Source organism: Poromitra crassiceps (genome assembly GCF_964638095.1).
Source record: "Poromitra crassiceps genome assembly, chromosome: 4".
In the NCBI taxonomy this organism is placed as follows: domain Eukaryota; kingdom Metazoa; phylum Chordata; class Actinopteri; order Beryciformes; family Melamphaidae; genus Poromitra; species Poromitra crassiceps.
The window spans coordinates 4,782,029-4,809,405 of NC_139626.1; the positions used below are offsets into that span (position 1 = coordinate 4,782,029).

At 44.9% G+C, this 27,377-nt stretch overlaps 1 protein-coding gene across 1 annotated transcript in view; it reads left to right on the top strand.

The window, feature by feature from the left end:
- The window catches only part of LOC310774479 (wings apart-like protein homolog), a 43,765-nt gene that overhangs the window by 1,497 nt on the left and 14,891 nt on the right, over positions 1-27,377 (top strand). The window contains exons 2-13 of the mRNA XM_083634555.1: positions 2,491-2,978; positions 4,262-4,527; positions 5,991-6,439; positions 7,402-7,754; positions 8,408-8,529; positions 14,671-14,766; positions 16,490-16,660; positions 17,172-17,308; positions 18,561-18,672; positions 19,520-19,786; positions 25,017-25,128; positions 26,929-27,026. Of these exons, the coding sequence (XP_083490681.1) occupies positions 2,513-2,978; positions 4,262-4,527; positions 5,991-6,439; positions 7,402-7,754; positions 8,408-8,529; positions 14,671-14,766; positions 16,490-16,660; positions 17,172-17,308; positions 18,561-18,672; positions 19,520-19,786; positions 25,017-25,128; positions 26,929-27,026 (2,649 nt within the window). The 5' untranslated portion in view covers positions 2,491-2,512. The remainder of the gene's footprint in view (positions 1-2,490; positions 2,979-4,261; positions 4,528-5,990; positions 6,440-7,401; positions 7,755-8,407; positions 8,530-14,670; positions 14,767-16,489; positions 16,661-17,171; positions 17,309-18,560; positions 18,673-19,519; positions 19,787-25,016; positions 25,129-26,928; positions 27,027-27,377) is intronic.

The following is a 27,377-nucleotide window of genomic DNA, read 5'->3' on the forward strand; positions in this document are numbered from 1 at the left end:
AATGCAACACTGTAGTTTGTTTCACTAAAACAAGCTAGCTAGATTGTTAATGTTTCATCTGTCATATTGTTTTCCTTTCCTCTTGCTACAGTAGATGATACTGTATCAAGTGGAGAGTGTCATTGTTTGTAACTTGCATCTTTGCATCTTATTTTGTATCGTTTTCTAGCTGGGTAATATCAATTTGGATGTGTTGTATCGGGTTTTCGTCTGTCGCTGGGTACTTTCTTTCATTATGGGTATCGAAAAGGAAGAGAGCCATCAGTACATTAATAGCCTACTTATTGATATGCTGGAGGAAAAATTACCAGCTAAAAAGGCTAACATATGTGGGTGAAGGACTGGCTACTCAAAAGAGACCAATGGATCATTGCACACTATTCAAGGAGCTTGCTCCAATGAGTGCATTCTCCCAAAACAGACAGCAAACGTTGATTATTGCTAGTTTCAATTACCTGTTTTTATTAATTAAAAACGAGAAAAAAGTTTGCATTTAACCACTTTATTTTGAACCAAGGCACACAGGTAATAACACACACACTCTGAGTGCAAGCAGTAGTTTACAGACATGCTGACACTTTATTTTGATGACATAGCCTAGCGTTGTCACTACCTTTGGTAACGTGTATTTCCAGTTTGTATAACGTTAACCTTACAAGATAGATACAACATTTTTTATTAATGCCACTGCCACGCAACAATGTTGGTGGTAATTGTTTGTTTATTTGCACAACTAAAATGTGCAGTAAGTAATAAACAAATAGTGAAATATATATAGGTATATGGGCTACACCAGAATGAAGTGACCTCGCCATCCAGCTATGCGGTTCAGCAAAGAGTCCTTCAGGATGTCTACAAGGTCTGCTAGTGTCCAGGGATCGTCCTGCAGCCGACCTTCCTCTCTGACTTCTGTCCCGGGCGACCCTGCCTCCTCTTTGTGCACCGCGTCCCACTGGTGCTTTCCTGTGCTTTGGTCATGTGACCTTGGTCTGGGTCTCCCTGCCTATAAAGAAACAGCAGTGATTCAAGCGTTTGAACAACTGCAACAATGGGAAAATACGAGCGTTGCACTATGAATACATCTTGGCCATGCTTTCGTATTAGCAGACGGACAAAAACACCCCAAAGCAATTTACTGTTGCCTTAAACCTAATTTATACTTATTGGAAAGTGTCGCTCAACACATCGCCGACAATAAATAAAGTGTCGCTCATGTTGCTGCATTTATGCTTCTCTCCTCGGCTCAATGGTCACGTGACACTCGAACGCTATAGACAGAGAACTAGTGCAGACAGCCAAGAGAAGAGAGGGAATGCTGTCAGTGAAACCACGTCGGAGGCGAGATGTAACGACACACAACTCACCACCTCTCTCTCTGGGAAGTTGGTCACGGTGTTCTTTGTGATTTTCACAAAGTCATACATCAAGGACAGGCTGATAAAAATTGCGGGGACACGTTCATTTCATTTTAGCGAAAACCAAAACAAGGAAGTCATGCGCGTGTGCCGTCTATAATGCCAATCACACTTGCGCGACACTATGTGACGTAGTCAGCGACACTAGAAATTTCACTAGGTAGCAGACACGTCTCGACGACACTTGAAAGTGTCGACTCAAGTCCTCATTTCTGTCGGCGACGGTTTCAAAAGTGTCGGCAGACAAAGCATAAATTGGGCTTTAGTCATTGTAGCTCTAGCGGTGTCCCCAACATTGAATTGAAATCATCCAAATATAGCAATCAGGATTAGAACATGTTTTACGCAACGTTTTTGCTAACCTTAGCATTAGCAGTAGCAGGAAAGCTAGCAGGCTAATCGTGATGGAAAACATTGTGCAGATCCTGCAAATAGCCTTATCAAGCTGAGTAATGTAACACAAAGTTTTCTTACACTCGTGTGAAATGTATCATTACTCCAACCAAAGACATAGCCAAGATCTATATTGTATATTCTGATATTTGTCACTGTGAAGAACAATCTTCGTCTATAATGATATATGACCTAGTTAGCAGGGCGACAATGTCTTATCTGCCTAATCATATTTGAAAACCAGACAAAACTTCCAAACAAATTGAAAATGTTTAGGAACCCTGTCAGCTGTCTGCACATACCTTCTATTAGGAACCCTGTCAGCTGTCTGCACATACCTTCTATTAGGAACCCTGTCAGCTGTCTGCACATACCTTCTATTAGGAACCCTGTCAGCTGTCTGCAGCACATACCTTCTATTAGGAACCCTGTCAGCTGTCTGCACATACCTTCTATTAGGAACCCTGTCAGCTGTCTGCACATACCTTCTATTAGGAACCCTGTCAGCTGTCTGCACATACCTTCTATTAGGAACCCTGTCAGCTGTCTGCACATACCTTCTATTCTGAAAATCGAGTTGTCTGTAAAACTGAAAACGCTGAATGGTGGAAATTAGCTGCTGTTTTCTCATGTGCGTTTAATTGATCCAGTTGTCTTTCTGCTCCCTCGTCCTCTGTCTCAGAGAATATGACCCAGATGCAACAATGACGTCCAGATTTGGTAAAACCTACAGCCGCAAGGGAGGGGAGGGCACGTCCAAGTTCGACGAGGTTCTGTCCAACAAGAGAGCCACCCTCAGCACCAAATGGGGCGAGACCAAGGCCAAGGTGGGCTCCAAGCGTGGCCGCGGTGCGGCTAACAACAACTCGGGCCTGGAGCTCCACAAGAGGCCACGCCTCTCCGACGACGGCTCCGAGGATCCATTCGGCTTCGACAGCGACGAGGAGTCCAAGCCCGTGACATCGTCTCGCGGCTCCGGGCCCCAGACCAAGCCGGCCTCAGCGGAGCCTGTGCAGGCCGAGGGGCCAGGACTCGCCCTGGACGCAGGGAGCAGGTCCGGGCTGCTGGCCTGGGGCCACAACACCGTGGCGTCTGGGCGTGGAGACCACAACCAGACCGAGCTGCTGGAGGACACAGCCAGGTTCTTCAACAGCAGCAGTACGAGCACAGGTAAGGCACTTGAGTCGATGTAGACATTCATCTTTCTACGCTTTGCTCAACTAAAGAATGAGAACCTTCTCCCAGCTTTCTTTTGTTATACAGATTTGCCCGAACATGTGAAATTGACCTGATCTACTCTATCAAACAGTGTATATTCTCATATTATCTGTTAGTAAATGGTGTATTTTCAAAGTAGATTTCAATGAGCCCCCCAGGGGGGGCACTGAGCGCAATATAACTATGACAGGGCAACCATCTCGGGGTCTGGAAAGAGATGAAATAAGAAGAGAACGGCAACTTGTGCCAAACCTAGCGGGCGAAGTGAACAGAAAGGAGAAAATAATGACACCTGCAAACACTGTCACTGTCTGTACACACATACAACACGACCACAACCACAATGCTCTACCACTTAAAGGGATACTCCACCTTTTTGGAGATGTGTGCACTAGTGTTTGTTTTGGCCCGCCACGGATTTTGGAAAAAATAAATAAAAAAAAGTTATTAACGTTAATTTTGTGCAGCTGGTATTCTCTCTCTCCGACTCTATCACACGGGTGTGAGGCATTGCTGTCTGAGGATTGATCGCTCCTGATTGGTTGGCTGAATCACCTGGTTGGGGGGTGAGCTCTGATATTTGATCCCTCCCCAGTCACTGGCTTTACACCAGCTCAGCAAGATGGACAGATCATCATCACGGCAGTGGCACACTGACAAAAGAAAGTTTAGGACGGAGTGGCAAGACGAGTATTTTTTTACCGAAGTAAATTCAACAGCGGTTTGTCTCATTTGCAGACAGAGAGTGGCTGTTTTGAAAGAGTACAATATACGTCGCCACTACGAAACTGATTTTCAAAGTACCTTGAGGATTTTTCAAGTTGTGAATTAAGTCAAATTTCTCTCTTGATTACAAAGGTGGAAAATACAACTGTTTTTAACTGGGTGTTTACTGATTAAATGTTTAAGCTCCCCACAAATGCAGATGTTTTTTTTAATATATATAACCAATTGCAAATTATTACAATTACCAAACAGATAAAAAGTAGATTATTATATTGAAATGTTATTTTAGATTTAGAATGTTAATTTTCTATAAAACACAATACATTTTAATGTAATTCCACAACGTTTATTTTTGGCCCTCGGCCCTCCACCCAGATTGAGTTTTGGCCCTTCATGGGAAAGAATTTGGGCACCCCTGTGTTAAAGGGATATGCCACCTTTTTGGAGATGTGTACACTAGTGCGCTGCAGGTGGGCTGTTTGATGCTAATGTGTCTGTTTTGTCTGTAGGAACATCCCAGCAGAGCAGCTACTCCTGGTACCGGAACGCCTCGGAGAGCGACAGGAAGCCTCTGGCCCAGACGACTACGCTGAGGACCGAGGCCAAGGCCGACCCCTGGGACGCCATCATGGGCCTGCGCTCGCCCAGTCTGGAGTCCCGGGACCCTCCCTCCACCGCTGCACCATGGTGCTCTGCGGGCCAGCACCGCCGGGGCTTCGGTGCGGGGCAGACGACCCGGGAGGAGAAGCCTCCCTCATCGGAAATTTTAAATCAGGTGTCCCTTTTAAGCATGACATCACAGTCTCCTCATCACACAAGTTGGGTTGGGTACCATTCACATTTGAACTGATACCGGTACCAGTTCTCGGTACCTGGAATTCTGTATTGGTCTGGTACCCAATGCTCTTAGATTTTGAATATGGTGATATGGCATACGTGTTGTATTTTCCTAGTTTTAAATGCTGCATTAAAGTGTCATCTCATTTTCTGAACTTACCAAGCTGTTCTAGCTGTTCTATTATTTGCCTTCACCCACTTAGTCATTTTATGCACATTACTGATTATGATTATTTATCAAAAATCTCATTGTGTCAATTTATTTTGTGAGAGTGATCTTGTCCATATCGGTGCATCCCTACTTAGAACCCAACATTTAGGCCACTTTGTAGAACATACCAAGATATACCTCATATATCACCATTCAGCTTAAAAATACAGAGATATGATTTTTGGTCGATCTTGCCCAGCCCTACTCAAGATCTTTGTTGTCGTCAGTGTTGGAGTACTAAGTGACCATGTTTTTCAATTATTGTAATCTGTTCATTTCATTTTAAATTTAGAATGTCATTACTCATATACTCACTCACTTTCTGATGTATCGGGGCCTAAAATTCATTTTGCAAAACTGTATTGGAAATGTTTTAAAATCGGCCTAGAAAAAAAGCATATCGGTCGGGCTCTAATTAGCAGGGCCAATATGTCTATCTGCCTAAATCATAGAACACCAATTAAGGTCTGGAAAAACAAAGTATGTCGTAGTATATTTTTTAGTATATGATTTGAAAATCATTTATTTATTATTAGCAATTCATTTATCCATGGAAACAGGACCAAAACAAACTATGGTAGACAGTTGTTTCCAAACGTTTAGCTCCTGAGGCACACCAAAGGGCAAGACGACATCTTAAGGCACACCTATAATCTGTGCAAAATAGCCTCTATAACACGTGTTATCACTCTTACTGTTTTTTTTATTTACTAATGCTAAATACAATTTGACAAACAACTGTGTTGCTCATTCAATATTTATTAGCAAAATAATTCATAATTAATTTGAAACTTTGTAAAATTACTACATCAAAGCAGCAACACACCCACTTTTTGTATAGTTGTAGGCTATATTTGCAATAATGTATGGTGGTCACAAAATCCCAAGGCACACCTAGACTTGCCTCAAAGCACACCAGTGTTCCTAGGAACACAACTTGGTAGCTATCGACAGGGGCATTTTTCTAAAAGGTTGGCCGTTTGAAGGCAGATTTAGAGGAATATCTCATTTTAAATTAACATTAGGATTAGACTGTTGTGATGTCATTATTTAGTATATTTTTTTTACATGTTCACAAACTACTTTGAAAAAAAATTGGCGGACATCCTGCAGTACTTCTGCAGACCCCTTGTTGAAGACCACTGCTCTAGACCTGTGTTTAAATCCTTTATCCTCACGTTTCTTTTCAGAACATTGGACAGACGTTTCCGAGGAAGAAGCCCTGCTCCTCTCCCCCGCGGCTCCAGAGTCCCGGTGAGAGCCAGGATTTAGGCGTCTCGGACTTCCCGGTGGAGCCGTCGGAGTTGGAGGACTCCGCCCCGCTGCTCAGGAAAGTTCGCACGTACAGGCGGCCCAACAAACTGGGCTCAGGGAAATCCTCCGCGGACCCCAGTGATGCCGTTTTTGCCGCGGACCTTCCCAAATCCACGTCCGATGCCGGGAGTAAGACTGTGGGCTCCCCGGGGGGGCGGGGCCGGACACGGGACTACACGGTGCTGCACCCGTCCTGCCTGTCGGTGTGTAACGTCAGTAACGTCACCATCCAGCCAGGCGGCGCCGACGGGTCTGGAGGGACCACAGAGATGGAAGACGCAGGTTGGCAGAAGAAGAAGAGCGAGGAAGCCGCTGCCAAACCCAGGTACTATAAACGCAACAATTTGCCTTCAAATATTCAAATAGGTCTTGAAATATGCCCGTGGTTTGATGTACATGCTCTTTTGTAACCAAACAGGTGTCCTTTGTATAAATAGAAAAGCCGTCAATATTGACTTCTGAATCAATGAAACTGTCCAAATGTGTCTCTGAAACTGCAAGTATATCTATTTTATTTGACTGCAAAAAGAGACAGAGGGCCTGAGTTTTATTCCTGAGGCTACATATATTAATATGAGCAAATACTAGACTTTTAGGTAGGTTATTAATGACATTAGACATGGCTATACAAGGCTAATGTCATATACAATAGTGAAGTTATAGTATAATATTGTATAACTAGAGGGCGCTACAGAAATGTGTTACATTTTAAATGGCCATAACTCACACCCCTTTTCACAGGGGCCATTTTGTGTCGAAAAGGCAGGGTAAACACGGGTGCAAGCAAAACAGTAATGAGGTTTTCCAACATCCAATCATGGAAGGCAAAATGGCCCCCGTGAAAAGGGTCTATTGCCTCCAAACATGGGGAGTGCGCTTATTTCCTGAAATTCGGACATGCGCATAGTCACAGTGCCACCTACTGGCAACACAAAAAGCGGTTCAACCGATCGACTTCAAACTTGGGGAGTGCGCTGCTCGGGGCCCCGACAGAGCATAATACTAATAATAAGGTCACGTATAGACAGTTTTAACTTGACAACAAAAACATTCTAAATTGAACCCCCGCTCACTTCCTGTTGCAGTGTTTGCTATGGACATAAAGGAAAAAAAACATTCAAGTGCAGGACTGACATTCCGTGAAAACCGTCAGCTGAGCAGCGAAAACAAAAGTAACGATGTTGAGTGAATATTTCTGCAGTTTGCCGAATGCTGAGAAAAAGGAAGTGCTGTGGGGTTGCGCTCTGGTGAAAACCGTCTATAACAAGCTTTGCTTTGTGGCTGCAGGCTCAGGCAGACACAGAAGAAGCTGAAGAAGGACCGTAAGCTGGAGGCTTTCGGCTTTGAGAATATCGGCGAGCAGCAGGAGCAGAGCAGATGTAGATATAGAGCGAAATACTTCGGCTTCGACGACATGAGCGACAGCGACGGAGACGATCACGACCATGGCGATGTCCAGGCCTCCAGAGAGAGGAGGCGGTCCAAGATGGCGGTCGCCATGGAAACGCCGATGGACAGTCCGCCAGATCCGTTCGAGATGCTGCAGGAGAGCCGGGAGAGACTGGAGAGCCGGGAGAGACTGGAGAGACTGGAGCCTACAGAGAACAAAAAGTACCCCGAGAGGAGCCGGCTACGAGCAGGTCAACAGACACACACACACACACACACACACACACACACACACACACACACACACACACACACACCTGTGCCTGTCGTGAGATTGTGACAATAATGTAGGAATGAATATTGGTGCTTTCACAAAATCTTGACACAATGAGATTTTTGATAAATAATCATCAGTAATGTGGATATAATGACTAAGTGGCAAATAATAGAACAGTCTGGTAAGTTCAGAAAATGCAGGTTGTAATACAGCTTTTAAAACCAGAAAAAGACAACATGCATATCTCCATAATGTGTCCTTAAAGGAAGGCTTTGCCGATTTTAACCCTGCTTTGTATCATTATAATATCGGTAATATAAGCAGATGCACAGTGTTTACCTTCTCTCTGTGTTTACTGCACCGAGAAATCCCCGTTCGTCTACCTGCAGAAACTCCGCCCCCGCCAGCTGGTAGGGCTCATTAACGCTCGTTCAGGCTCTCAATGCAATTCTCAGTGGATGTGCTCATACAGAAAAAAAAAAAGCAAAAGAAACGATATGTAGTTGGAACAGCCGCCCTCGAGCATCTGTTCACTTCCTTGTGAGAAACAACATAAAACATGAGGTCTTGTGTGTGTGTGTGTGTGTGTGTGTGTGTGTGTGCGCGTGCGCGTGCGTGCGCATGCAGACGTCCTGGACCTGTCAGAGGAGGGGCTCAGGGTGTTGGCCGAAGCTCCCAGGAGGCGTTTGGGCAAACAGCTGGAGAAGGGCGACACACACCGTCGGATCTTCAGCGCTCTGCCCAAGAAGGTCAGCGGTCACTCAACTACAAGTCACATGATGTCTGATCCTGTAGTGCTCATAACTTATTTTCATCACGTTTTGACTCTTCTCACAATATTCTGACTTTTTCTCATGCTATTAATTATGTTTTTATTCTATGTGTGTGAAATGACAACTTTATTCTCGTTAACTCACGCATGTTCACTTATGTTATGCTGTAGGGGTGGGAATCACCCACGATACGATACTAAAACGATACTTGAGTCACGATAGGATAGTATTGCGATATGCTAGTATTGCGATATATTGAATATTGCGATATTTCGATATATTGTCTTAACTCCTTTTCCTACCTTTTCCTTGACCTCACCGGAAGTAAAACATGCAGTGTTTTTTTTGTTTTGTTTTGTTTTTGCCCCACATGTCGGCTACATTATTAACCCTCTCTGGACTCAATATGCCACTGCAGGCGCGGACTGCAACATCGGGCAGATGCCCAGTGGCCTGGCATGGCGTGGCCTGCAAAAAAATATATATATATATTGATACAATATCGTCATGCAAAATATCGCGATACTATGGTGTATCGATTCCCCCCCCCCACCCCTATTATGCTGCATTTGTGTTTGACCGGAGGTGGAAAGTGGCAAAACCATGGATGCTAAGCTATTGTATTAGCAAACACTGCAACAGGAAGTAAGCTAGGGGCAATTTAGAATGCTTGTTAACTCATTCACTGCCAATATCTGACTGGCATTTTTGGCACAGGCCAAGTATTTCCATAATGTTTGGTCATCTTTCAAGACCCACAGTAAATTCTGTACTAGGACTACAGTGATGTCCAATACCTCGAAATGAAGATCTAAGTCTCTGCTTTCACCCCCAAAAAGAAAGTTAGCTTTTAGCATGTTCTGTACTCTACTTATAACCCTTTTTATACACCCCATGTTCACCAAAAAAGCCTGTCTGGGAAGAGAAAAGGGAGAAAAAAGCATTTTTGTAAAAGGGCACAATCTCAGGCATAACTCACTCTCAATTCTTTTATTTTGAACTGTATTGACATCAGACATGTAAATATTATTCGTTAGGACACAAATGACAAAAAAAAAATATATATATATATATATATATACACACATGAAGTGCTTTTTTTTTACATTCAACAATACAGTTTACTCGGTGTGAGTGTGCAGACAGACAGACAGACAGACAGACAGACAGACAGACAGACACACCGACAGACAGACAGACAGACAGACAGACAGACAGACACACACACACACACACACACACACACACACACACACACGATCCCCCTTTTAGATTTCTAACCCAACATAGGATAAGCAATAACCACGCCCTGTGGCACTGGGATTGGCCAGGAGCAACACTGGAGGGCACGCAGCCCAGCGATTTCATGAACCAACTGAAGAGCTCTTGAGAAGGACAGCGGGCTGCTGTGAGTGCCTTCTGCCCGCTGCTGCCTAGCTGTTCCTGTGTTTATTTTTGATTTGTTCTGGTACACCCGTCCTCGTCCATGTCTCCCTGTCATATCAACTCTGCTATTTGATCGTTCCCGTTTTCCCCTCGGCTATTCAACACGTCCTCACCGCCCTCGCAAACTGATCAATCATTTCCTCATTCCTCCGATGATCAAACACATCTCTTGATTACTTTCTCCCGTTTTCTCCTGGCTGGCACAGAGGAAGGCGACTCCAGCTCGTGCAGCGCGCCGAGGGCGTTTCAATGGCGTTTCTCCTGTCTGCACAAGGAAGCGTTACCCGTTCTCTGCTTTTCCTCTTGCTCAATTTCAAAACAACAGCTGCGGTATGTGTTTGATCGCGTGCTGTCGGCTACCCTTTGAAGGCAGGGACCTGTGTCTGTGTCACAGGCTGGGCAAGTATTTGCTGCAGGCGCTGCACCAATAAAAACAAAAACACGTCAAACACATCCTTGGCGGGGAAGGCCATTGCTGATAACACGTCAAAGACGTCATTGGCGGTGAATGAGTTAAGTTAAAACCCTGTCTATGTACCAACCGCTTTGTAAAAGCAATAAGCCCCGTGAAGGCTGTGGTTTACAGTGATTTTACAACAACTCTCAACTCAGTCTTCTTCTCGTCTTGACGTTCAGACAAAATCAAAGCAGTTGAATATTAGCGGGAGTGTTTAGCCTCGGCTCGTGCAAATAGTGTTGTTCAGTGATGTTGAACAATGTCAACGACCAGTAGTAGGGTTTCTCCAGCACCAAAACACGACACCAATAAATGCAGTTGTCCATGTTGACCTCTGTGAGTCTCTCTCTCCCCCCGTTTGTGCACTTCTCCTTGTTGTCTGTGTTGACATTACCAGTGGTGTAATGTAACAAAGTATTAATACTTAAAGGGATAGTTCGGTTTGTTTGAAGCTGCGCTGGTGTATATTACAAGCGCTCCCTCCTATCCTGGCTGTCTGAGTGTGGCTGTACACTGTTCCTCGTATCTCTCTGGTTAGACAGACCAGCAAGTAACGTTAGTTGTACATGTTATGAACACAATCCCCCCTCTACACATGTAGGTAAGACCCTTATCTAAGCCTGTGTGTATTCTCTTGCCACTGCCATCTCTGGAAATGTGGCTTTAACAGAGCTAAATCTCCGCTAGCATTGATGCTAATATGTTAGCTAAACCTCCTGCTAACATTGATGGTAAATAGTTAGCATTAATGACTTAGCTGTGATAAAAGCACATGCTGATGCTACTCAGCTATCATCATTGTCTGGCTTACTGCTGCTTGCTGGTCATGTTAATCCTATGGCCAGAAGAAATCCCCAGATGTGTGGCTAATGACGTTAGTTTCTTTTCTCCAGGAGGAGATCTGTCCCCAGTGTTTAACGTTATGTGAGGCTGACAGACAGCTCTCACAACAGCGCGCAGCAGCAGGGATGGGAGGGGCTGACTGACTGGGGGAAAAACATGGGGATAGAAAGGATTGTGTGCAAAGTAGCCGTAATTTGTAGGCCGACAAATGTAACCGCTCCAAACTATTCTCTGTGGTTAACCTGACATCCCTACCAAGCTTGCATTGGTGACTAACCTGTAGCTAGTCTCATCATGGAGCGAGCGAATCGCAGCTGAAGCACATGGCTAATTAATATGGACGTTAACCTCCATATTAATTAGCCATCATGTGCTTCAGCTGGGCTCACCCTGTACTTTGCTAACTTAGCATCGATGCTAGCGGGACTTACCCAGCTATCGTCATTGCCTGCTCACTGCTGCTTGCTGGTAATGTTAATCCCATGTCAGAAAAAGTCTCCAGATTTGTCGCTGACGTTAGTCTCTTCTGAGAAAGATTGTCTCAAGGAGGGTCTGAAAAGTTGTCTCGAGTTGGATGCAGCCAAGTATTGTGAGGCAGCCAGTGTTGTGACTGTGAGCGTCCAAGCTAACACAGCAGCGGAGAGGAGCTGACTGACTGGACCGTGAGGACAGCTGAGGATTATTATAATTTTTTTTATATTATTTTAACACGTTCACTGCCAATGACGAGTTGACTCGTCAAACACAATCCAGCCGTTCACTGCCAATGACGAGTTGACTCGTCAAAAAATATATATATATATTTTTGACGGTGCTACGTGGATCAATGCCCCCCACGTCTCCTATAAAAATATTGGAAGTATTGAATTAGTATAATCTATTTTACTGACCAACTAAGTGGCGACAGTGCTCTCCCGACAGAGAGAAAGGCAACCAAAAACAGCCGCGGGAGAAAGCCATTCTCAAGGAAATGGCTTGCCGATTTTACAGTCATCAGTCACCAGACTCGCCCAAGAGCGGCCGCGCCAGCAGAGCAGCACACCGAGAGCGGAGAGCGGTGCTGGCGTGGGGGATTGCAAATTTGCATAATAGATTATGGGTGAAACACACTTTGAAACACCCGCAGAAAGGCCAGAATCGCACGCATTCCGAAAACCCAGAAACGAACGAGCCTCATTCTCATACTGTAGGCGAAAACGCTTTCACGCTGCTGCACACGGGCGGGTGGGTTCCAAAAATAGACTGGGTGGGCAGCATAAAGCCTAGAATCGCACAAAGCTTCATCAAAGCTCTCAACCGAAAATCCAAGAAACGATTGAGTCCTATCCACAGTCCACACTCGCCGACGAGGGGCTGCCAGAGAGGGAGGCTGCTCACTGCTCAGACAGGCAGGAGAAACTGGCTTGTGACAAACGCCACCAGACACGCCCACGGAGGGAGGAGTTTAAAGGAGAGGGTGTTCAGAACTATATTGTTCAGATGTCTGATCTCTCACTGATGCCAAAAATAAATGGTTAAAGTGACTGTTCTGCCTGTTTGATTGAATTTCACAAAACTGCGATTATCTCAGCTTCCTGTCTCAGACACTGAAACCATGCTGTACTCAACGGCTAATATCTACATAACTACTAACTCTACAAACTAACTCTTTTAGACAGAGAAAGCACACATTCTATTAGTACTTTTGTGAACTTCGCGTTCACAAAGTCCAAGCAGAAAATTATCCTCGGCTCTTGTAAAATGAGCCAGAATCCTCAAAAAACGGCTTGGCAGAAGCTACCTACAGTAAAAAAAAAATGGCTGGCAGTGAATGTGTTAATATTTAATATTATATTATATATATTTATACGATGTTACCGGTAACACCGGTTTTGTCACGTGTTTATTACCCGGTGTGAAAATGACCACACCGTGGCATCACTAGGGTGAGGAGGGGCATGGCAGGTGGGGTCTGTGTGGTCCAGATGACTGTAGGGAGGTTTAACTCTGTCACTTGATGTTGTGGCTCAGCCAATCACAGCCAAGCTCATCCTGATCTCCCCTTTTGTCTCTGCTTATTAACCCCGCCCCCCGCCGGGCACAGCGCCCCGCTCGACAGCCAAGCCCCGCCCCCTCCTCCTCTTCTGTCCCGCTTTGCGTTTCTCTTACCCTCGGTTCACACCAGGTGCCATGCAGAAGCTGAGTGCCATGCTAAACCGCTCACACCAGAAACACACTCTTCCTCTCAGCGCCTTGCTCTGAGCTGCCCCCCCCCCCACTCACAACTTGCATTGACTTCATGCCTGGCAGCTGCACGCTTGAAAAATAGAACAGAAGTCGAAACTATCGCTGCAGCGTAGCTTCGGTGGAGTGTGGCTGCCCAAATGAAACTGCCATAGTGCTGTGTAGCTTCATCGTGGGGTTGGTGTATGGTGTGAACGAGGGCTGATGCCTCTCTCTCTCTCTCTCTCTCTCTCTCTCTCTCTCTCTCTCTCTCTCTCTCTCTCTCTCTCTCTCTCTCTCTTTCTTTTGTTCTCTCTTTTGTTTTTCTTCATGAACGCCCCCGGCAACCGCCAGCCTCAGGTTTGGCAAAAAAGAAAGAAAGATATAGACAGAGAACAGGAGACGAGCCAAAGATGAGGATGAGGGTGTGTGTGGGAGGGTGTGTGTGTGTGTTTGTTTCACTGTGTGTGTGTGTGTGTGTGTGTGTTTGTTTCACTGTGTGTGTGTGTGTGCGTGTGTGTGTGTTTGTTTGTGTGTGTCCTGCTGTTTGATCAGTGCTGGCAGACTCATCCAGTCCACTCTTCATGCGTTAGCATCCGTGAGCATGGGATGGATCCCTCATCTGGAAGTCAATGGCTTTTTTCAATTGGTTTTTGGTTCGATGCCTGAAAGAAGGTCTGCGCTTAACAAAGTTTACGATACTTAGATTTTGTTCATGAGCAACACTTACATGATTTTTGAAGTGTTTACTGGCGATCGCAATTTGCATTTGCATTTACGCTTCAGAAATCATAAAAGTGGGTTTTCATTTGTGAAGATTGTCTTGCTAAATGAAACCTCCTAAGCAAAAAGCTAAGTAACCTAAGTAAAAGCCATTGTAAAAAATCCCATTGGCTTTTTGTCGAGGGAACCCAGGGCGATGCTAACTTCCAGGTTGGCTTATAAAAATATGCCATTCCTGTGGCAAACTATAGCTAGTTTGAACTTGAAGGTTCGCTAGGCTAACTAGCTACGCTAGATAATGTAGTATGGTAGATTGTATTTTTCAGTTAGCAGCAGCATCCTAGGCTGCCTCTCTCTCTCACACACACATACACACACACACACACACACACACGGAGCGGAGATCAGATGTTAGAAAATAACGTGTGTGTGTGTGTGTGTTGCAGTCTCCTACTAAAGCAGTGTACAACGCCAGACACTGGACAATGGATAGCGACGAGGAACCGCCCCCAGCTTTCTTCTCACAGTCACAAACTGCTTCTGTAAGTGTACACACACACAGACACACACACACCTTTCCAAAATAATCTTAAGACTTCTATAGAGAGCCAAAGTGAAACGTCACTTCCTGCTTCAGCACTGTACCAGAGATCTTCATCCGCCATTTATTTTCCCGTAGACATTTCCAAAATTGCTTCTAAAAATAGTTTTACTTGGTCAAACCAAACGGTTCAGATATATTTAGAAACAGGAGAGACCACATAACATTTCACTCTGACCAAAACGTAAAAAACGGCGGATTTAAAGAAAATATTTTTTCAACGTTTGTTTTTAGTTTTGGTCCGAGTGAAATGTTCTATGGTCTCTCCCGATTCTAAATATATCTGAAATTTGTATAAGCATTTTACACCCGACTGGTTGTTTTTCAGATGTGATCTAGCTAAAGTGAGCTAAACAAGTCAGATCCACTATGAATGTTTTTCAGGAGATGCTGTGATGTAGCCACAAGAAAGGTGCAATATTAATGTTTTTCAGGAGATGCTGTGATGTAGCCACAAGAAAGGTGCAATATTAATGTTTTTCAGGAGATGCTGTGATGTAGCCACAAGAAAGGTGCAATATTAATGTTTTTCAGGAGATGCTGTGATGTAGCCACAAGAAAGGTGCAATATTAATGTTTTTCAGGAGATAGTGATGTGATGTAGCTAATCAAGAAAGATGCATTATAAATGGTTTTTCAGGAGATGTGTGCTGTAGCTAGCTAGGTTCTAAACAAGAAATATGGTTAAAATGTTTACAGTAGTTTTCCTTTCTTGCTGCACTACAACGTTACAATGCTGTGAGACGTAGCTAAACACAAAAGATGCAATATTAATCATTTTTCATGAGATACTCAGTATTTAATACTGTGTTAGGTTCTAAACAAGAAAGAATGTTTACAGTTGTTTTCCTTTCCTGATGCACTATAAATGTCTACAATGCTGTGGTGTAGCTAAGAGAGGTCAGAATTGACCAAAATTTGGTCAAATCTGACCAAATTTGGTCAAATCTGACCACATTTTTGATAGATTTTTGATAATTTAATTATATTTCAAATGGCTGACATGTGTTGTAGAATACTTAGATTTGTTTCAAATGTGTTTACTTTTGGGGCTTTAACACAGCTTTTGTTGCACAGAAATTAAGCACTTTTAAATGAAAATTAAGCTACTTTTGCAATGTAGTGAAATACAAGTTTTGAAAATGTGGTGGCGCGTTGTGTCAAGTGTACATATAATGGGATTAATAGCTCGGGGCTCGACCCCTTAGGTGTCTGACAATGTGGCCCCCTGAACATTTTGGTTGAATAGCCCTGCTCGAAACCAGAGGTTCTCAAATGTTTTTCAGCCAAGGACCCCTTACAAGATAGAAAATATACCGGGGACCCCCTCATTCTGATTTGTGATTTTGGGCTAAGCTTAATTGTTTCCACGGTAACGTGCTTGACTTTTAAATTGATAGGTTTGTTAGATTAGAATGTAATCCATGAACCATTTTAGATTGAAAGCATCAAATATTTTTGTTGAACTATGAAGCTTTTGCAACAACAACAACAAAAAAGTTTTATTTTTATTTACCTGAAAACTTTTCACGGACCCCCTGGCACAGTGCCGCGGACCCCTGGGGGGTCCCCGGACCACCATTTGAGAACCACTGCTCTAAACTGTCACCATAGACAGATAATTGCACAAACAATAACCTTTCTGTCACCGCCCTTTCTCCCAGGCCAGTGTCTCAGCAGCAGGCTCCGGTAAGGAGTCCACCAATGCCCAGAAAGACGAGGGCGTGTTCAAGGCCCCGCCCCCTCCCCTCAAAGTCACCAAGTCAATCAGCTTCCCCACCGACCTGTACCATGATGCTGTTACCAAGCTGAGGTGTCACAAGGAGCACAAAGAGGTACACACACTCACTCACAATATTATGATTTTTTTTTTTTTTTTTTTTTTTTTTACGATTTAACGATTCACATATCATTTAATTGGTCAACACTATACCTGGCATTCTATTAGCCTAGGCTAAGCTAAATCTCGCAAACTCACCTCACCTGCACACATCACCCCACAAACACACATTGTCACTTATAGAAGTGGCTGCACCGCTTAAAAAACAAACACAAAAAGAATAGTTGAATATTCCGTATTGAACAGCCAAATCCAATTAAACTGACAGAATTATGAGTCGCTACAGCCCTACTTTTTAAACATCTTAGAACAAGACGCAGGCGGCTGTCTCGGTCTTTCGGGGCTAATGATTGTTTCCGCTAAGCGTTTATCTCCGTGTTCTCCAGCTGTACGCGGTGATGGCTCTCTTTAGGGTTCTCTTTATCTTGTTAGCTTTGTCTTTTTTAGCTTTCCCTTTAGCTAGTTATGATTGTTTCCGCTAAGCGTTTATCTCCCGTGTTCTCCAGCTGTACACGGTGGTCCAGCATGTGAAGCACTTCAACGACGTGGTGGAGTTCGGAGAGAACCAGGAGTTCACCGACGACTTTGAGTACCTGGCCACCGGCCTGAAGAGCGGCCAGCCTCTCAACACACGCTGCCTCAGGTACAGTAGGAGTCCGCCCGTCTGGCACGCCCCGAGGCTGCAATCAAATGCCCCCTTCCCAACACTGCAGGGATAGAGATCTGGCTCGTGCACATTTTCCATTTAGCTCAGTCTCTTACCCATAATGCCTTGCAGTGGATGCGACTTTAGTAGGGCTGTCCCGAATACCACATTTAGTGCGATGATGCTTCGAGGAGATAAAAATCGATCATAATTGAAGCTTCTACGCCGGTCTCCGGAGGGGGCGGGGCGTGTCACCCAAAAAAAAAAAAAAAAAACTCTGGTAGTGTTGTGCGTGTTCTCGACCGTGGCGATCCCGCTGAGGAACAAACATGTTGTAGGCTACTCGCACAGTTGAAAGCGCTCTCAGCTCAGCGGCTCACAGTAAACCTCTGTCCAGGCTTCTCGTGACAAAAACCTCCTCATCTGTCCTGATGGTCGATTTTCATCCAACTGCTCTCAGTCTGACATGCTAATATTATTATGCCACGAAATGTTGTGAATGTATTCAGGTGAGCTCAGCGTAACGTTAGCGGATTTCCCTCTGAGAGCTGTGACTGCTGCTACTTCATAATGTTATCAACAAATTAAAGGACTTGAATGAACACTTGTAAGTTACGTTACTCAACACTGGGTTGGAAAGAAGTGTACAAAGTTTCATGTTTACGACACGATCTCTGCAGACCACAGCTCACCGTCTGTGTGGCTACTGGCTGCTGGGTGCAATAGAGACACTGCATGAAATAGGCCACGCCCATCACGGGGGAAAAGCTCTGTTCATTTCCACACACCAGCGTCATTTTCCTTGAATTAAACATAGCTAAAAGCTGTTGTGTGGTGGGGCTGCGCAGACAACAAATGTAAAAAATCGCCAGTTAAAGTTTTTTTGTACTCCCGAGCAAAACAAGGAAGCCATTGAGAATTGGCGAGAAGAAAAATGTGGATCTAGCTGTCGAGGAAGTAAGTTGGAGTGTTCATCTTCCGTATATACGATATTTTTGTGCAACACCCGGCCATGCACGCGACATAGGAGAACACCAGGATTGGACGGGAGTTTGTGTTTTCCCCCGTTTTGGGCGTGGTTTCTGAATGATTACGCGCTCCGCAGTGTCTCTATTGCTGATTTGAGCATCGATTACCATGGCAACAATTGAAGCTTCGAAGCATTGATTTTTTTGCGTCAGCCCTAAACTTTAGTGCGAGTCTTGATTGGCCGCTGTGTGTGTGTGTGTATGTGTGTGTGTGTGTGTAGTGTGATCAGCCTGGCCACACGCTGTGCCATGCCCAGCTTCAGGATGCACCTGAGGGCCAGAGGGAAGGTGGCTCAAGTCTTCAAGACGCTCATCGACGCTCCACAGCACCCAGTGAGACATCTTCCTGTCTGCATTTGACTCTTTAAGTCCATGAATCCCTCACATAGGCTACGTTCACACAGCCACCCTTAGTGCTTGAATCTGACTTGTTGCTCACATCAGATTTTTTTGTGTGGCTGTTCACACAGACTTTTTAAAAGTGGCCCATATCAGACTCCAATGTGAACAGGTCGCGGACCTGAAGTGACCCCCATGCGCAGAAGAACAACTATAACGTCACATGCAGCACACTGCTGGAAGAAGACAGCAGTAAACATGGGGGTAGCTGACGATGTTGTTTCATCTGTTGTTTATGGTTTAATTTACAAGTTATTGTGCAGTGGAAGCCAGCGAATACAGGAGCAGATGATAGCGAGGAGGAGGAGAAAGAGAGACAACATTTTAATGATGGCATTTTGTGGAGCAATAGCTGCTACTTCTTGCTAATACTTATAAGGTCTAAAACCTCACTGTCCCTCCACTGATTAGCTCCCTCGCAGCTGTCCTCCATGTTTGTAATCACAATGTGCCCGCTTGGTCCTCCCTCCTCCCGCCAGCGCAGAATAGTGATGAATGTCGCTCTGGAATGACGTAAAAGTCACATTGAAGCATTAAGTCAGATATGGGCCAGATGTCTGTTCACACCGGAGTCACATTCCAGAAATTTAAAAAAGTCACTTTCAATGTGACTTGTACTGTTCACACAGTCATGAAAAAGACTGACCTGAGTCACTTAGGCGGGAAAAGATTAGATTCAAGCACTAAGGATGGCTGTGTGAACGTAGCCATAGTTCTCTTCAACTCTCTCCTTCTGTCAGAACCACGAATCCCTCACATCGTTCTCTTCAACTCTGTCCAGAACCTGGCGTTGTGCACGGCGTCTCTCATGTACATCCTGAGCAGAGACCGGCTGAACATGGACCTGGACCGCTCGTGTCTGGACCTGATGATCCGCCTGCTGGAGCTGGACCAGGACCAGCCAGGGGGCGTGCCCGGGATAGACTCCCCCCCTCTCAGCACAGACTCCGCCCCCCTCAGCGCCCGGGAGATGGCCAAGGTGAAGGAGAAGATCCGCAAGCTGTGCGACACGGTGCACAACAAGCACCTGGACCTGCAGAACATCACGGTACGCTGCTCACACTTTACAGCACCTGGACCTGCAGAACTTTTTATTTTACCTTTATTTATACTTTATAAATGAGGGCTCTTGAGAGCGAGCTCTGATTTACAAGGGCGCCCTGTTACAACAAAACACAGAGGAAAAACAAAGTTGCAGACAGACAACAAGACAAGATTGTAGACAAGTACTGTACTGTACTTTAGTACATTCATTAAAACATGCGCACTCCTCTCGCGCGTGGTGCCCTCGATGTGCGCTCTGAAGGACTCTAGGGGGATGAAGAGTTCCAGTTTTAAAATATCCTGGAGTCTGTTCCATTTGTTAGGGGCAAAGAAAGAAAAGGCCGTCTTTCTGAGTTCAGTCCTCGCACGTGGAATGAGCAGTCTGATATGAGACTGTGAGCGGGTATGATGACTTGTGTTGTTCTGAGTAAGAATGAGCAGTCTGATATGAGACTGTGAGCGGGTATGATGACTTGTGTTGTTCTGAGTAAGAATGAGCAGTCTGATATGAGACTGTGAGCAGGTATGATGACTTGTGTTGTTCTGAGTAAGAATGAGCAGTCTGATATGAGACTGTGAGCGGGTATGATGACTTGTGTTGTTCTGAGTAAGAATGAGCAGTCTGATATGAGACTGTGAGCGGGTATGATGACTTGTGTTGTTCTGAGTAAGAATGAGCAGTCTGATATGAGACTGTGAGCGGGTATGATGACTTGTGTTGTTCTGAGTAAGAATGAGCAGTCTGATATGAGACTGTGAGCGGGTATGATGACTTGTGTTGTTCTGAGTAAGAATGAGCAGTCTGATATGAGACTGTGAGCAGGTATGATGACTTGTGTTGTTCTGAGTAAGGAGCAGTCTGATATGAGACTGTGAGCGGGTATGATGACTTGTGTTGTTCTGAGTAAGGAGCAGTCTGATATGAGACTGTGAGCGGGTATGATGACTTGTGTTGTTCTGAGTAAGGAGCAGTCTGATATGAGACTGTGAGCAGGTATGATGACTTGTGTTGTTCTGAGTAAGGAGCAGTCTGATATGAGACTGTGAGCAGGTATGATGACTTGTGTTGTTCTGAGTAAGGAGCAGTCTGATATGAGACTGTGAGCGGGTATGATGACTTGTGTTGTTCTGAGTGAGGAGTGAAGACAGATAAAGGGGAAGCTTTCCAATTAGTGCTTTGTAAATCAATAAAAGGCAGTGTTGCTCTCTTCGAGCCGTCATGGAGGGCCAGCCCACTGTTTCCTACAGTATACACTGGTGTGTACATCACGGTACGCTGCTCACACTTTACAGCGTTTCTGCGGTTCCTGCCATCGCTCCTCTTTCTTTTAATGAGCCAGTTTTTTTAACTCAATTGAAAATTCAAATGGTGAACTATATATCTAGCTCCTAGTCTCAACGCCAGACCCATGAGAGTTCTTACGCTGATACACTACGTTACTGCTTGCGGCAGAGATCTCTTTCTGGGTCTGGGATGCTTCCCCCCCTGCCGGCTGGTTATGGGAGGGAACCGTTCACTTGGCCAGTGGTGGATTCAGTCCTCCCCAATCAGCCCAATCAACGACTTTGCGATCAGACGACACGGGAGGGGCAGCCTATTTTTTCGAACCGCTCTCTCATCGGTGCTACGACCTGTCACTCATTCAATTTCAACCCGCCTTCCAAAACCAGCAGTGGCTGTGAAGTGGCACAGACTCACTTATGTAATATGCGGAGCGCAGCGATGAGACTATGTAGCTCCTACCTAGCATTCATTCTTCCAATTATTCATTCCGGATTGAACTTGCATCACCACACTATTGTATTACCAAACGGTGTTAATTTACTTAAATGTAATGGCATTTTCAATGATAATAACTTATGACGTTTCTTTCTGTCACGTTATATCTCTGAGGGAAGACAAAATGTACCATTTATGTCTGCACACCTGGCACTGCACATCACATGACAAGTCCGTGCATGACCAGGCCAGAGACGATCAGACGAATGAGAGATACCGGACTCAAGTCACTTATAATCAATCTTAATATCATATTTTGTGCCAATATTAGTCTTGTGTGATATACATCTATTTTTATATCGTGATACTCTCCCACCAAAATTGTGATATATGATATTGCAGCGTGTTTTTTTTCTGAGGGAGTATTTTATTCTATGTATTATTATTATTTCTTCCAAATGACCAATTTCGAGGCTATTAATGAAAATGATTATTGTTCGCTATATAGAAATATCATAATATTTTGTAAATATCTAAATATTACTATCTGGAATTATAATCTGTATTAAAAAAATATTGCAACATTCGATAATATTGAATATCAAATATATTTTTGTTTTATTTATTTTAAATTAGATCAAATTTATATCTATTACCGGTATTATCAATGGCCTAGAAATTAGATGTTATGAAGGGAACGGCCATTTGCTGTAATTAGTTCATTCCTGATATTTCCAGGAAAGGAATGTGAGGTAAATTAAAGTGACATTTTTCACTCAAACTCTGATTATTTTTTGTTTTTCACTATCCTGCTACTAGTATATATAACAGGTTTAAAAGTTTGCACAGTTGCTAAAACATACATTTAAATCTCGATACCGCAGAAAATATCGCAATATTGGATATGATCTACCGTAATCTGGCTTAGAGATGCAGCGGTATGAGTTTTTGACGGTATGATAACCTTGGACAGAAATACCACGGTTTCACGGTATCACGGTATCGCGGACCTTTATGTGTTATTGTGAAATCTGGCAACAAAAAAATAGCCTACATTTTTTTTTTGTTATTGAACTATTTATTTCATCTAATTAACGTATGTAAAACTAAAACACACATGCTTATCTTTTGTCAAATCGGATTGGACACTGGACATAAATGTTTCAATGTTAATGTACACACACACACACACACACACACACACACACACACACATTTATTTGTATCCAAAAGTACTGTAGGGCAAATATTAGAGATCCAGATATTTTGGAAGAAAGTACTAGCAGTGCAGACACTGGATGCATGTGCTGTAAGCACAGGAGAAATAGTGTACCGCATTGCTAGCTTATAATGGATCCAAGCAGACATAATGTAAACACACACACACACTTCTGCCTCTCTGTGCGTCTCACACACACACACACACACACACACACACACACACACCTCTGCCTCTTATTTAATGACTGTTGTTACTTACGCCGGCATAAGACGTTCGCTCAGTCAAGTAACGTTATCGTTAGTTAGACCAAAGACAGTTGAGTGCTAATTAGCCATGTTATGTTATCGATAACGTTAGCCTATGACGGTGTTTATTTTATGTTCATCCTCCTGCCGGTGGAAATGGTTTATGTCCGACACGATGTATGATGAATGACGTAAGACGTTTAACGTACCTTGAATTTGGCAAATAAGGAAGGACGGGTGTTGTTCCTGCAGATGTGCTGATTCATGTTTGAGGTATTTCCCCCTCTATCCCTGGCCATCCCTGCTTTTACCAAAAATATTCCACAACACCGCGGAGTTTGTCTTTTTCGACGGGGCCGCGGCCCACCGCCCGGGTGAACGTTCTGGGAATTCTCCTTCAGCAGCCATTATCACGTTGAATTACAATAGGCTACGCACGGGAGTAAACGATTGACTTGATGACTTCTTGACGATCACAGCTACACTGATTGCTGAGACTGGGCAGCTGGGGGGAGGGGCCGCGTTACTGCACTCTGTCTGGGCACTTTCTCTCTCAGGGGGAAACAGGTGATACCGTGGGGAAGGTATGACGGCAAAACTTAGTGGTTTTGATACCGTGACTTTTTGAAACCGAGGTATACCTTCAAACCGGAAACCGCTGCATCCCTAATCTGGCTCAAGCCTGGTGTTTCCTGGAGTGAGTTTGCTCAGCTCAGTGCGAGTGGTGAAACGTGTGAGTGGTGAAACGTGTGAGTGGTGAAACATGTGAGTGGTGAAACGTGTGAGTGGTGAAACGTGTGAGTGGTGAAACGTGTGAGTGGTGAAACGTGTGAGTGGTGAAACGTGTGAGTGGTGAAACGTGTGAGTGGTGAAACGTGTGAGTGGTGAAACGTGTGAGTGGTGAAACGTGTGAGTGGTGAAACGTGTGAGTGGTGAAACGTGTGAGTGGTGAAACGTGCGAGTGGTGAAACGTGTGAGTGGTGAAACGTGCGAGTGGTGAAACGTGTGAGTGGTGAAACGTGCGAGTGGTGAAACGTGCGAGTGGTGAAACGTGCGAGTGGTGAAACGTGCGAGTGGTGAAACGTGTGAGTGGTGAAACGTGTGAGTGGTGAAACGTGCGAGTGGTGAAACGTGTGAGTGGTGAAACGTGTGAGTGGTGAAACGTGTGAGTGGTGAAACGTGTGAGTGGTGAAACGTGTGAGTGGTGAAACGTGTGAGTGGTGAAACGTGCGAGTGGTGAAACATGTGAGTGGTGAAACGTCTGAGTGGTGAAACGTGTGAGTGGTGAAACGTGCGAGTGGTGAAACATGTGAGTGGTGAAACGTCTGAGTGGTGAAACGTGTGAGTGGTGAAACGTGCGAGTGGTGAAACGTGCGAGTGGTGAAACGTGTGAGTGGTGAAACGTGTGAGTGGTGAAACGTGTGAGTGGTGAAACGTGTGAGTGGTGAAACGTGTGAGTGGTGAAACGTGTGAGTGGTGAAACGTGCGAGTGGTGAAACATGTGAGTGGTGAAACGTCTGAGTGGTGAAACGTGTGAGTGGTGAAACGTGCGAGTGGTGAAACGTGTGAGTGGTGAAACGTGTGAGTGGTGAAACGTGTGAGTGGTGAAACGTCTGAGTGGTGAAACGTGTGAGTGGTGAAACGTGCGAGTGGTGAAACGTGTGAGTGGTGAAACGTGTGAGTGGTGAAACGTGTGAGTGGTGAAACGTGTGAGTGGTGAAACGTGCGAGTGGTGAAACGTGTGAGTGGTGAAACGTGTGAGTGGTGAAACGTGTGAGTGGTGAAACGTGTGAGTGGTGAAACGTCTGAGTGGTGAAACGTCTGAGTGGTGAAACGTGCGAGTGGTGAAACGTGTGAGTGGTGAAACGTGCGAGTGGTGAAACGTGTGAGTGGTGAAACGTCTGAGTGGTGAAACGTGTGAGTGGTGAAACGTGTGAGTGGTGAAACGTCTGAGTGGTGAAACGTGTGAGTGGTGAAACGTGTGAGTGGTGAAACGTCTGAGTGGTGAAACGTCTGAGTGGTGAAACGTGTGCTTGCTGTCCTGCAGACGGGACACCTGGCCATGGAGACACTGCTGTCGCTCACCTCCAAGAGAGCCGGAGACTGGTTCAAAGAAGAGCTGAGGCTGCTGGGAGGACTGGACCACATCGTAGACAAAGGTAACACATCGCTCATCTTATTAAGAGGACTGGACCACATCGTAGACAAAGGTAACACATCGCTCATCTTATTAAGAGGACTGGACCACATCGTAGACAAAGGTAACACATCGCTCATCTTATTAAGAGGACTGGACCACATCGTAGACAAAGGTAACACATCGCTCATCTTATTAAGAGGACTGGACCACATCGTAGACAAAGGTAACACATCGCTCATCTTATTAAGACTAGGGATGCACCGATTGCAACCCTCTGGACCAACACGATGTAATAACAATTTGGCCAATAGCCGATAGCAATATTTTTTCTGACAGGCAGCAGCGCAAGCTCTCCGGAGAACGCGCAATGGCTATGGAATCCAAATCTGCCTGTTCATAATGCTTGTGTGTTTTTGTATGACACATAATTAATAATTTAATTTATGCTGCCAATGCCAACTTGGCCAGGATTTTCACCTGGTTAAATGTAATGTAAATAATAATAATAAAATCGAATATCAAGTTTTTCATATTCAAATATTAAAAAAATTATATTTGAATATATATTTAAATATAGAATATTCTTTGACAGCTCTATTACTCACAGAACCGAGCGCACAGTGCAGCGCCGGGGGACGAGCTACATAAAGCTCAAATAAATAAAATGTCTCCCTCTGTCTCTCTGTCTGTCTCCCTCTGTCTGTCTCCCTCTGTGTGTCTCTCTCTCTGTGTGTGTGTGTGTGTGTCTCTCTCTGTCTGACTGTCTCCCTCTGTCTGTCTCCCTCTGTGTGTCTCTCTGTCTGTCTCCCTCTGTCTCTCTCTGTCTGTCTCCCTCTGTCTGTGTGTCTCTCTCTGCCCCCCTCTGTGTGTCTCTCTGTGTCTGTCTGTCTCTGTCTGTTTCCCTCTAGCCACTTCTTAACATGCAGTGGAATCCGTATTATAACCCGCTCCTAGCCGGTTGGCCTGCATGTTAAACAACAATTAGCCGGCCTACGCGCACTCCCGCGAGTCCGTATCTCATTCATCTCGGTCCCCTGTATAGGATCCGCATTATAGGAAAAGCGGCTGCTGTTAAACACTGGCAGCTCATAATCCCGTCTGAGTGGATGGGTGGTGGCACTTCACGTTCACGTAGTTCATTAATTAATGAATCGTTCGGGCAATCGCTTAAATCAACGAATTAAACGAGCAAACTCACGGTTTCCTCAAGTGCTGCAAACGGCTTGAATTGTTTGGTCCCAACGTGCTTCAGCTATTGCAGGCAGGCAGGTCCGCTGCATCACAGAGGAGGGACGCTTACTGCTGCGCTGCTGTGAGACATAGGCCTAGCCTAACTTTTGTGGGGAGAAATACATTGAAAACTAGTCAGATATGACTTGAATGCCACTTGTAAAATAAATCACCCACAGTGATTGACGACGGTCCGACCACTATTTTGACTGGGCGGCTTTATGTAACAAAGGCGGAAGCGCTCATTTTTGGCACATTGCCACCGTCGGAATGGACCCTCAGTTAAAACGGCATGTTTTTGAATGGAGTTTGGTTACAACGCTGTTTCAACTTAGCACAGTGCCGACGACGACTCACACGACAACTATTTGCCTTGTAGGGAATAACGTGCATGCTACCGCAGACCCGCACCCCCTCCCCCCGCCCACTGGCAGAGAGAATACTGACCATTTCCAGCTGTTTTTAAACAAAGACCCCTCATGTTTAAAAAGGTAAAACCGGAAAATATCCTGCTCTGGCTAGCCAGACATGATCCAGACTTCATGTTTAAAAGCCACTTCTGTCTGTCTGTCTCCCTCTCTATCCACAGTGAAAGAGTGTGTTGATAACGTGAACCAGGAAGAGGACAAGGAGAAGTTGGTGTCATCTCTGTGGGGGGCGGAGAGGTGTTTACGGGTCCTGGAAAGTGTGAGTACACCATTCAAGATTCACTCCGTAGGACAAGTATCACGTGTGAAATTCTTGTGCTGTGCTGTAGACTCCGTTACAACATAACATGCAAAATAACAGGGCATATAGGTGCAGGAAAACAAGAGAAGCAACAAGCAATAAGGCAGTAAAGCGATAAGACAAGCCAAAGACAGTGACATAGTATACATTCAGTCAGGTCCAGCATGCAGTACTGGGATCAGCCTCAGGTCTTTTGTCAGGTCCAGGATGCAGTACTGGGATCACCCTCAGGTCTTTTGTCAGGTCCAGGATGCAGTACTGGGATCGGCCTCAGGTCTTTTGTCAGGTCCAGGATGCAGTACTGGGATC